The 12317-nt window shown below is 34.7% G+C and overlaps 1 protein-coding gene across 1 annotated transcript in view; it reads left to right on the top strand.

Annotated features, from left to right (window-relative positions):
* Window positions 1–12317, top strand: part of CARPA (Carbonic anhydrase-related protein A) — a 799359-nt gene that overhangs the window by 636119 nt on the left and 150923 nt on the right. The window contains exon 7 of the mRNA XM_081737978.1: window positions 9880–10034. Within this exon, the coding sequence (XP_081594104.1) occupies window positions 9880–10034 (155 nt within the window). The remainder of the gene's footprint in view (window positions 1–9879; window positions 10035–12317) is intronic.

Below are 12317 nucleotides of genomic sequence, written 5' to 3'. Positions count from 1 at the left end.
AGCCAACATAAATGACGGTCATTCATCACTTAATAGGATGAAGATACATATGAGCAGATCCTCTATTTTATAACATCCTTGGGTGTCGCTTGGCATCTCTCAAGAGAACAACTGAAACACTGCATAGATACGCAATTACACTGTTTCAAGATGGGCAAAAGTTCCTCCACAAGACGTCACGGACAGGGAGCCAATGACAACACTAAACGCGAACTTGAGCTATCTGTTATTTTATATACCTTGTTCACACCTGGTGCGAGGAATCCTTGTGTTTGTGGTGGATCTCCCGTTTTCTCCCACATTCTTGTTTCTCACTCTCTTTCATAATGGTTTATTCTCACTGATCATCCGTCTTCTTTCACTTATTTGACATATACGTAGGACGTAAAACTGAAATATTTCTTTATTAATTTACAATTCAAGTTTTCTAAATTTATGTATGAGTATGTTTAAACCAGCATTTTCTTTATTATTTGCTAATGTCAATTGCCCTTTTTGCTGAATTAAAATAAGAAAAAATAGTAATATGTTCCGTTATTCAGTCTCTTTTTACTATTACTGAAGCTCTCCCTGATATCGGTCGTTTTCCATCATTTATATATATACAGGGCTAGATCCAGGATTCTCTGAGGTGGGGTGCACCAATAACTACCAGTGCATTTGAATTAAATTGGAGTTTTTAAAATTCTTTTAGACATCTGTGATGTGAATGAAGAATTTCTTTAGAAATGCTGTGTGTTTGCTCTCGATGAATTTTTTTACCTTCAACCTTCAGAAAATTGACTTAAACTACTGTATTGATTTTGGAAAACTCACAACTAAGCTTCTTATTTTAGGTAGTGTATATTTACAACGAAGGCGGGGAGTGCACGTGCATCTTTGCACCCCCCTAAATCCAGCCCTGTATATATATATATCACCCTTCCCTCATGTTGCGGGGCTGAATTTGGATATAAACAGCACCGGAAGTGTCACTACTAATCTCAGCGACCCCGAAAACTATGAATTTGGCACTAATATCGGTCATTTTCGGTCACTTTTATATATTTCCGCCTCTCCTAAGTTGCACCGTCAAAGCAAAATGATGAAATCCATCCCAGTCCTGAACCTCATCTATGTTGAAAATTTGAGCGAGAGCGATCGAATGGTTCAAGAGTTATTAAATCACAAACATAGTCACTTTCATTTTTATTTACACGAGTATTGATTTGATGTTTGTATATGACTTGCGGAATTGCTGTTAAATGGCTTTATTTCTTACACGATCATTTTTGTTTAATTTGGTAACACTTGTAGTAAAGAGGCAGAGATACCAGCTTCAAATCACGCTATATAAGTCATTTGACTAGGATATCAAAAACGTGTTTTGTTTTCGCTGTGAGAATGTTCACGTTTGTTCGGGAGAAACGTCATTTACGGAAAGTTTTTACTTTACTATATCTTTTCTTTCTATTTCTATTTTCTTTCTATTTTATAAGTTCTACTGAAGCCAATCATACGCTTGTGGAAACCTTCAGCAAACATGTTCCATCAGTCAGCAAATATATGAACGCTGGTTTAAACGATCCATAGATGGCGAGAACAGTGTTAAGAACAAAGAAAATGGGAAATCCCCGTCCGAAGATGTCGAATTGGATGTCTTACTGAATGAAGAGTCGTCTCAAATGCAAAAATAATTTACAGAATCGTTACGAGATAATCCAGTAGACAATTGTCTATATGTCTTAAGAAAAATCCAAGAGGAAGAAAAATGAGTCCCATATTAGTTAACGGAAAGAAGTCGAAGCAAGGCAGTGAAGTAGAATACGCCCATGCGAAGAAAGCAGAACATCCGTGTTTTTGTTTTGGGTGCATATGTTGCCCGTATGCGAAAGAGACGCAGATTCATCTCAATGTACGAAGATACGATAACACGCAGACAGGATGCAAACGCCACTCGAATAGGCAGCCAGCGAGACAGTACCGCGCAGTGGGTTGCATATTCGCGTAATGGGAACAGTAATTCATTGCACAGTAGAATGTAATAGCAGATGGTCTACATACTAAGATAAACAGTAACAGTAATATCAGTACCACGCATGAGTATTAACATTACATCACTACGTAAATACACCTACACCATAACAGTAATAGCAGCATTTTTGTTTTTGTGTTACTTGTGTTTACACACATTTTCGTTTCCAACATCCATGTCATCATTCTTTCCATTATGCGATATATGCAACCCACTACGCAGTACTGTCTCGCTGGCTGTCTATACGAACGGCGTTAGCATCCTTCCTGCGTGTTATCCCATCTTCGTGCATTGAGATGAATCTGCGTCTCTTTCCTATAGGGGCAACATATGCACCCAAAGCAAACCCACGTATCTTCTGTTTTTGTTCCTTCTTTCTTTCTGCTCCTTACCACCCTTTTCACTCATTTCCGTAACACATTGCGACAATGTTGTACACGCGATTGGTCCATTCCGGATGTTCTGCTTTCTTCGCATGGGTGTATTCTACTTCATTGCCTTGCTTCGACTATGGGTAGTATTTAGGACATTTAACCTTTTCCAATATTTCTTTGTTCTCGCTATATTCCACATAATCTCATTTTGACCACATTTTTATGCCCCTATTTGACCCCTTCAATGCGCTTGTTGGCCGGTATATATACGTGTCTCTTCTTTTTCGATATTCTCTATGTCTGTGCAATCTTATTACAATCGGCGTGTTACACCTGGTTACCCTGCCTTGTAAGTTACAGCGTTGTTACTGGCGATGAAAAGCAGGTTTATTTTGACAATCTAAAACCGAGATGATCATTAATTGATGCAGTCCAGTTATTATATCTCAACCGAAATGCAATATCCTTGTTTCGAAGGCTTTACTCTACATCTGACGGGATCAAGAGCTATTGAAACCTGGTCAGACACTTTTTGCAAGCCACTCCCAAGAACAACTACTCGATTTGAACTGTAGTTTATCTGAAACATGGACAAAGGTTGTAGCCAACAATAGACAATATTTTGTGTGATGTTTGTTCGTTTAATAGATAATCCAAAAGTGTTTCATTTGTCCAAAAATCCCGCAAGTCATATGCATATATCTAATAGTTTATTAATTTTTTTTTGCATCAGTAGCTGAACTTGCGCTCTCTACATACCGGTAGCGCATCATTCACATATGAGAATGAATCTTCTTGTCACCACAACATCTCTACATGTCCCTTTACAGACACAAGTGAAAGATGTCTTGATACAAATCGACAAGGAATACCATAAAGTTGAGATTTTTTCGATTAATTTTTCAATATCTCGCACCGTTTGCAAGATTGAGCCTTCTTTCGGTTGGAGTTTCTAATTCATGTATGATCAGTGCTTTCTTTCTTCTTACATGCAGTATATAATAAGCAAATATATCACATAAATAATTAATTATAATGTCAGTAATATATAGTGTTCCTTAAGCAGAACACTCCAAACAATAAAGATTCATCTTTGCCTTGAGAAATTGAAGGGTCCGCTGCAATAACAAGGTAAGTCGAGTTACCTCGATTTCTGGTAAAACATAAAAGAGGCAGTAGAGGCATAAAAGAGAAAATTTACGTTCCTTCTCCGTCGCCTGTAGTGCGTATACAAAGCATCTGTAGTGAGAAAAACACAATTCATTTGCATCTTGCAGGTTGCACTTTAAGTTTATAAGCTTTTTAACTCAAAACCTCATTTTTCAATTACCTTCTTATTGCAGAGGGTCCTTATCCTTTGCTTTTCAATATCATTTGGCCATGAAACAAACGCCTGAGAGATATATAATCCCTGTATACAGCTATATGATCCTTTTTATAAAATTCCAATACTTGCACTGTAACCCTAAAAATGTAATTAAAAAAATAAAGGCCACGTTTATTTTAAATATTCAATTAGAACTGCACAATCTACAAAAACTTTTGAATCGATCAGCGAAAACGGTACGTTTCTAGCACTTGTGGCTTTCGAGATCTCATTGTTGAAAAATTGGAGACAAATATATAAACGTTTCTTTGGAGACAAACATATAAACCTAACCTTTTAGTATATAGATATTTAAACTTGTATACGAGTATTATTCTACATTTTTCTGATAAGTAAATTCAATTTAAACTCATTACAAATAAACTTTAATCAATGTGGTTTTGCATAGCGTGAATGTATCTTGAAAAAAAAAAATAATCCACGTAAGATTTTCCTGTTTTTCACAGTTCACTATTGATAATTGGTCTTTTAGATTGAAGTTCATTCATCACTTTCGGCACCGAGACCATATGAGATGTGCACCTAGTTTAATGTGGAATCCGAACCACCATAATACTGTACTTTTTAATTTGAAGATTTTTTTTAGATGAAATGGAACCGTTAATCCTGTGCACTAAAGGTGAGTCCTAGCTACTAGTTTAGTGAAAGGACTAAAATCATAGTGATAAGTATATAGTTTCTTAAGAAACCTTTTAAAATTATATCTCCTATTTTTAGGTGATAGGGTAGAGTCTTTACTATTCGATTAAAAATGTACCATTAAGGCTCTCAACCGTTTTTTGTTTTCTCAAGCCTGGAGACATACTAGAATACGTTACGCATGCTTTCACGGGTTTCTGCGTCAAGCAATAGAGTATGATGACTTCATAACTTAAATCATTGTTATGCCTATTTTTAGTTTTTGGCGGGCTTACTTTTGAACTAGAAGATGGAAATTTTGCACTCATTCAGTGCACCCTTAGTGTTTTCCAGATTTGTTTCAGATCTGCGTTAAGACAGGGGTTCAGAGGGACAAAACGGTAGAAAAAAGGATATATTTAACAAAAATCCCTCTTTCGCGATTTTCCCGCCTCAGATATATGATGAAGACATGCGAGTGGTACTATTTAAAAGGCTGTTCTATTCCAAAGAAATGATGTATTAACCATGATCCTAGAATGAATAGGAATGTCTCAGGAAATTTTTATATTACATCTTGGTCATCTGGGGCATTGTGGGGATGTTCTTAGCTCATTTGTAAATATTTTTCCGCTCTTACTATTCAAAATAGAAGCTTTAAATTTTGTACACGCAGTTAATGTAACCCTTAGTATTTTGTAGTTGATTTTGAGATATGTGATTTAACACAGTGGAGATTCAGAGGGGCTCAAAATTTGATAAAAAGAATTTCAGAAAAAATCCCACTTTCTCTAAACATTTTCCGTTTTAGAAACATCATAGGGAAACGCAAATGGTACTCGTTTGAAAGGCTGTTCTATTTTGAAAAGAATGAGGTACATATCATGATCCTATGATAAAGAGAGGTGATGCTGTAGCTGCTTAACTGAAAGTGTATAATTTACTTTTAAAAAGCCATAGTTTAAAACGGGTCAGATCTGACGAATCTTTGTGGAGGATGAGGGAAGGAGGGCTCCTTAATCTGAATGTGCGCACGCATAACACGTTAGTGAGAAAATTTACAGCACCATAGTAAGAAACCAGATAACATTACTCCATTAAAGTTGCTTTTATATTTGACTCATTAAGAAATACGACCATTGTTAATTGGAATGTTAAGTCTTAATACAAAGACGAAAACAGATGAGAGAAGTCAACATATACAGGGAGAGAGAAATGAGGAAGCATATTTTTGCTTTCTTTGGTTTCGTTCTATCCTTCAAACAGAGTGAGAAATATCTCGAGAGGCAAAACAAGAGAAAATGAGAGAGGGAAAGGAGAAATAATGAGAAAAGGAGAACAAGAGGCAGCGAGATAACATCTGTGTTGATGAAGTCTTTGTACTTTGCAGCGTTCATTTAACAGAAGAAAATAGAGCATTTATTCATTCAATTGTCTTCTTCACAAACGATTCCAGTTTTGGAATAGAAATTTCCTATTCTTGTAGGACGATTTCTTCCAATGCTCAATGTTTGAATGGAATGCGGTTTATGGCATACTTTTACGTGGTCAAATTCACATTTTTAAACATTATCTTACTTTACAACATGCCAGTACATTGCCTAGATAAGTAGGATATACGTGTTTATTTACCCTTAGATTAAAACATAATATAAGCTTCCTATTTTCCAGAGTTTTAGAATAGATTTTTTTAATTCTTGTAGGACGACTTCTTCCAATGCTTAATGTTTGAATGAAATGCGGTTTATGGCATACTTTTACGTGGTCAAATTCATATTTTTAAACATTATCCTACTTTACAACATCCTAGTACATTGCCTAGATCAGTAGACTGTACGTGTTTATTTAACCTTAGACTAAAACATAACGTAAGATTTCTACTTTCTAAAATTTACCCGTTTAAAGTACTGATTACAGCTAGTACTCTATTACACTGTCATAAAATAAACCAGTGATTGAACGCGATTTCACTGTAAAATATAAACCATTATTTAAACACTTTTAGAACAGTTTGTTTGAGAAGAAAATTGATAAAATAGTGTTTAAAAATATGATTCGGGTGTCCAGAAAGCGTTAATTCTTAAAGAAAACATTGACTAGTTTGACATATTTAAAACACTTCTCGGAAAACACTTCGAATACAAAGTTAGGTCACATTCTGCAAATAAATTTGGACATATTTGGAAAATACAGTATCCAAAAGGAGGTGAATATGTGTCATCCGAGGAAGTTCAAAGAGAGTCGGCAATGTCTAAAGTGTCATAACTGTGTCTGAAAGTCGTTCTCAAATATTTAGTAGTGTAATGTATTATACTACCAAAAACTAAATCAGTGTTTGAACGTAATTTGGGCAATTTTAACAAAATAATTTTAGTCACGGTTTAGCATGTCCAAAACTATCCTGAAATGTTCTATCACTGGACAAAAAATGTTTAGAATATCTCCTAACAGTAGTAAACAGAAACTGTCCTAAGAGTGTTTAAAATGTACCTGGCCTTCTGATGTGTCCAATGAGTATTTCGACACAGAAACGACTTTTAAACAATGTTAGAACATTTACATATTTACACGTCGATCCTGCCCTATACCAATTGTACAATTTAAATGTGTATATTTGAAATATTTTGACTAAATAAAATGAAAATGCTAGAAACAATATTCGTAATGAATTGTAATGATGTTTGATTCGTATCACCACACGAGTGCAGCTAATGTAAAATGTAATATATTTAGGTAATTATAAGTTCAATTTGCACACAATAATATTACAAAAAAATGAACGTATTCACTAGGTCTTTAGTTGTAACTGTTTGCGATACGATGGCTGATTGTTCGATGTATATTGTATGATCTTCGACCATGATTTATGGTCCACCAAAAACTATAATTGTAGTCTCTACACACCCACATATATCTTTCCACGCGTTACCTGTCTTAAGTTGGTCACTTGGAAGCGGGTGAGGTTAGATTTACATGAAAGTTGCACCAACGAGTACGTGGTAATGTCACGTGTTATTATCTTGGGGGTAAAGATGGAACAAAACAAGCCCTGCGGGGCTTCTAACCTTATTCGCTCGCTAACGCTCAGCTTTGTTTCGTAACGGAGTAAATAACTTTTTATGCATTCCATATTACGTATAAGAGCAAATGAGTATTATTTATATCTTATTTTAATGATAAAAGTATGAATATTTAAAAAAAAAATAAAAATCTTTCCTAGGCCCGGGTTCGAACCCACGACAGAAGCGATTTTAATTATTAGCCCATGTACTAGCATGCTCGTTCAGGACTGCCGACAGTAGCTGGCGTTTGATTTGTGCTATATGTTTGCTACGTGGCAAAAAACGGTTAACTTCAACCAATCAGAACCGTGTCTCTAGCTCCTATGGCTACGATCAAGCGTGATTAAAATATATGCCACACACCCTGTCAAAAACAGCTGAGAAACGTTAAGCAACTTGGACACTGTTGCCACCTAAAGGAACACACACTGTTAAGTATACAAATAATCACAAGCATCAATATAAGATTAATTGGTAATTCAACTATCTCGTAAGAATATAAATTTATACTTAATTCATATTTTGATTACCTACACAATATTTTAATTTTTTAAAATGCTATTCAATAAATACATTTATATTTGTTGAAAGCTGCTTGTCAAAATGAAAAGAAATGACGGACAAAATTTCATTACGGAACTTTAACAAATAAGAGCTCAAAATTAAAAATAAAAAAAACTAACAAATACACCCAAGATCAGAGGACATTTGATATAGTAAGGTGCCACAATTCAAACTGTTAATAACGCACAAATTTCACTTCAATTGACTCTAATTGGCATAAGTATTTCTCTACACTAAAGTTTCAAATTATGGAAGCATTGTATAACTTAACCCGTAACCTAGATTTTTTTTTTTTTTTTTGCTACACAATCTTTCTTACCTCGTACTAAAAAATACGCTATTTGGAAATCTATATGCATTATGCTTTTGCAACTCAACCACCTTATTCTTAAGTGTCTTCATCCCGGCGAAATTAAAATACCGGTAATTTTACAGTAATTATGTGATATCTTCAAATAGATAAAAGATAATTGAAATATGGAACAAGAGCGCCCTAGACAATATTATTTTGCGTGAGGGACCGTTATCACAAGTCACCTAGTGGCTTTCCGTTTTCAGGTGTTTAGAAACGTGAAAATAAATTCCGATTTTCAAAATGGCTCGAAATCGAAAGCAGATAAGTGCGTGATAACGGTGTCTCATGTAAAATAATATTGTCTAGGGCGCTCTTGTTCCACATTTCGATTATCTTTTATCTATTTGAAGATATCACATAATTACTGTAAAATTAGCGGTATTTTAATTTCTCCGGGATGAAGATAATCCCTAGAACAATTCGACACATCTTATATGATAATTCAAAATAACACACGTTTAATATTTAAATGATGCAATAATTCCTTCCTTATGCTTCGAAACAACGGAATGAATTTTGCAGGAAATTATTGCAAAAGACCAAAAATAAATAAATAAACTTCGTGATTTCCGGAACATGTGAAAATCTCCAGCAAAGACCGAAAATAAATAAATAAACTTCGTGATTTCCGGAACATGTGAAAATCTCCAGCAAAGAAAAGATGGGGACCGTACATTGAAAAGCTTGCACCATTCTACGTCGTACAGTTCGATTTTGATAGGAGACTTCTTGTTGGCAATGGATATACTCGATCAGCGTTTCTCAACATTTTTTTTTCCTTTGGGATAACCAAAGCACGTTTCAAACTTTCACGAAACCCCTATGTGTGAATTTTTTTTTACTAGATGCAAAATGCAAACATATAAATGTATATATAATACATTTTTGTTATTATGGAACGACTGTGAAATACAAGTTTTACAAACTTGGAAGACAAGTGTGAAATCAAGCCGATTGGCGATAAATTTTTATTTTCTTACAAATATAATTTCTTTGCCACAGATCTTAGGAGACATTAAAAATCTCGTGAGACACCTGACATGTATTTGCAACATACCAATGTGTCGAGACACAGCGATTGATAAACGCTGCACTAAACCTCAGTTGTAGGATACGATTCAATATTGCTTGGTGTATTGAGATCTTCCCATTATTTCCAAGCTCAAAATGTCGTCGAAACACTCGCTGCGTTATAGTAGCGGAAACTTCGTTTTTGAAGAACGTTTCCACAGGGAAGGCTCGATGCTCTTCCGACCAACGCTGCATAACAACTTAAGACTGCTTTACCCAGTGATGTGTGTATTACCGTACCGTCTACAAAGATACCGGTCTGGCGCCAAATTTAAATCGTCTATTTGCTTGTGTTCCACCCTGTATAAAATTTATGCACTTTCAATCATATAAGTGTATTGGTAGACTATGTTATTAATATCAGATTTCTCTAAACTGTTTACATTAAATGAGACTTTTCTTCTAATATATGGTGCCTTCTCGTTCTGTTTTAGGTTTATCCACTCCAGTCCGCCATCTATCCCTAAGTACCTTGTTTCCTGATACGTCTTATTACATGACGTATGAAGGGTCAACAACGCATCCAGGATGCTGGGAAAGTACTGTCTGGATTATAATGAATAAACCTATATACATTAGCTACCAAGAGGTAAGTTATGGTTTTCTTATGTACATCTTTTTGTATTCACAAATCTTAATACCCGTTTCGTATAATTTGGAAGTACGAGGACTCATTGAAAAGTAACTGTTAGTTTATTTAAAAAGATCCAAATGTTCGTTGTGGTAATATTGTTTAATGTACCCTATCTCAGAGTATGTACTCAATCATAGTCTTCCAATTTAAAGATAAAATAAAATCCACAGTGAATATGTAATTTAATATTTAGGACTAGCTGAACCTGTGCTCTCTATACAGTACATCATTCACATATGAACATGAGTCTTCTTGCCATTCCTCACAACATCTGTACATGTCTCTTTACAGACACAGAGCATAGAAACTGGCAAGGGGGTATCATAAAGGGGAGATTTTTTCAATATCTCGCACTGTTTGCGAGATTTGAGCCTACTTGCGACTAGAGTTCTCATGCATGTATGATCACTGTTTTCTTTCTTCTTGCGTGCAGTATGTAATAAGAAAATACATTACACACACAATTAATTCTAATGTCAGTGATATATGGTGTTCATTGCGCAAAACACTCCAAACAATAAAGATTCGTCTTAGACTGGAGAAACGGTTGTCCTTCGTTTTTCATTATCATTTGGCTACATAATTAACGCCGGAGAGAAATATTAATCCCGTATTCAAATGTGTGGTGTTGGAATGTATAACTCGTAGAATATGATGCTTTATTTAAAAAAAAAAAAAAAACAATACTTGCAATGTACATCTTAAAATGTAATAAAGAGATAACGACATTTAAAAAAATATTCAGTTAGAACTGGACAATCTACACAAAATTTTCAATCGATCAGTGAAAACATCATCTTTCTAGAGTTTATGGTTTCCGAGATATCGTTGCAAAATAATTGGTTACAAATAAATAAACGTCCACAAACATATAAACTCAGCATTTTAATATATAGATATCATAAATATATAGACTATTAGCCTAGCACATTCCAATAAAAATTAGGTTTTATTAACTGCCATCATAATATTTTTATTTATATAGTACACAAATGCTCATATAATATATTAGGCCACCAGAGCCGTAGGCCTTTATATTATAGTATTTATACATATAAGAGACAAATATATCAGAAATTTCATGAAACTACTTATTATTCAATCTAGAGATTAGACTAGCTCATTCTCAATCCCTATAACATTTCTTTCTCAAATCCTAATCACAATAATAATTATTAGCCAATAGTAATGATAGCTTCATTTACCTACCGGAAATTGATGTCAGTTGTGTACATAAATAGTCATTTATACTCTAACTTCCTTTTCTAGAGCCCAGTCTATATAAGAGAGTATCTACAGTTTTAATTTTATTTTTTTAAAAAAGTGAGTGTACTCCATCAGGAACCGAATGCAAGACCATGCCACGAAAAGTATTCAATAAGCCGTGGTGGTATTTTGCATTCTTTTATAGCAAATAGAAGCAAACGCCAAGCTTTACATTAAGTTTTAACATACCTTTGTTATGTTTTTTACAGAAAAAATGAACTTCACCTCCGTATGACATAGTGCAAAGTCCTATAATACTATCTACTGCATGTAAAGAGGAAAAAGAATGGATTTGAGCATATCGTCCCGTTCACCAGCGAGGCTATATGAAACGTGGACCTAAAACTTACCGTGGAATCCGAACCACATAAGCTCCCGCCAAGAAAGAAAAGAAAAAAGGTTTTATTGATTTTTAGTTATTTCTTGCACATTTATGCACATATATATAATGCCATCTTATTTATAATATATTACAATAATACAATAGTAAGTAACAAAATATTCTCCTACATGTTTTTCCAAGGTTGATATAGGTGTATGTAGTTGCAATGCCTGAATATTCGTTCCAAAATACGAGGACCGCGGTGGCTCAGTGGTAGAGCGTTCACCTCTGGTGCTTGGGGTCCCGGGTTCGATCCTAGCCCTCGCCAAGTGAACTTTGTTGTGGACAAACAACGTGTGCGTGGGGTTTTCTCGGGGTTCTCCCGTTTCCTCCCACTTTCTTCATTCCACCATTTTTCATTCATTACTCATCACCACCGTCTCCTTTAGCCTAACCAGCATAATCGTGGGACGTAAAACTCAAAGATTTCATTTCATTTTTTCGTTCCAAAATAGTGATATTTACAAAGATCATCGAAAGAAAATGTGCGCAGTATTCTTTTGTGCTAAAGTTTACTCTTGTTTTCTAAAACACTTGTTTGAATGTCTTTTAAAGGTTGTAATTATTTTATTACAAATGAATGCAATGAA

The sequence above is a fragment of the Thermobia domestica genome, chromosome 14 (genome assembly GCF_964235325.1).
Source record: "Thermobia domestica chromosome 14, izTheDome1.hap1.1, whole genome shotgun sequence".
In the NCBI taxonomy this organism is placed as follows: Eukaryota; Metazoa; Arthropoda; class Insecta; order Zygentoma; family Lepismatidae; genus Thermobia; species Thermobia domestica.
The sequence above is the reverse complement of the archived record's forward strand: the minus strand, read 5'-3'. Positions and strand labels throughout refer to the sequence as shown.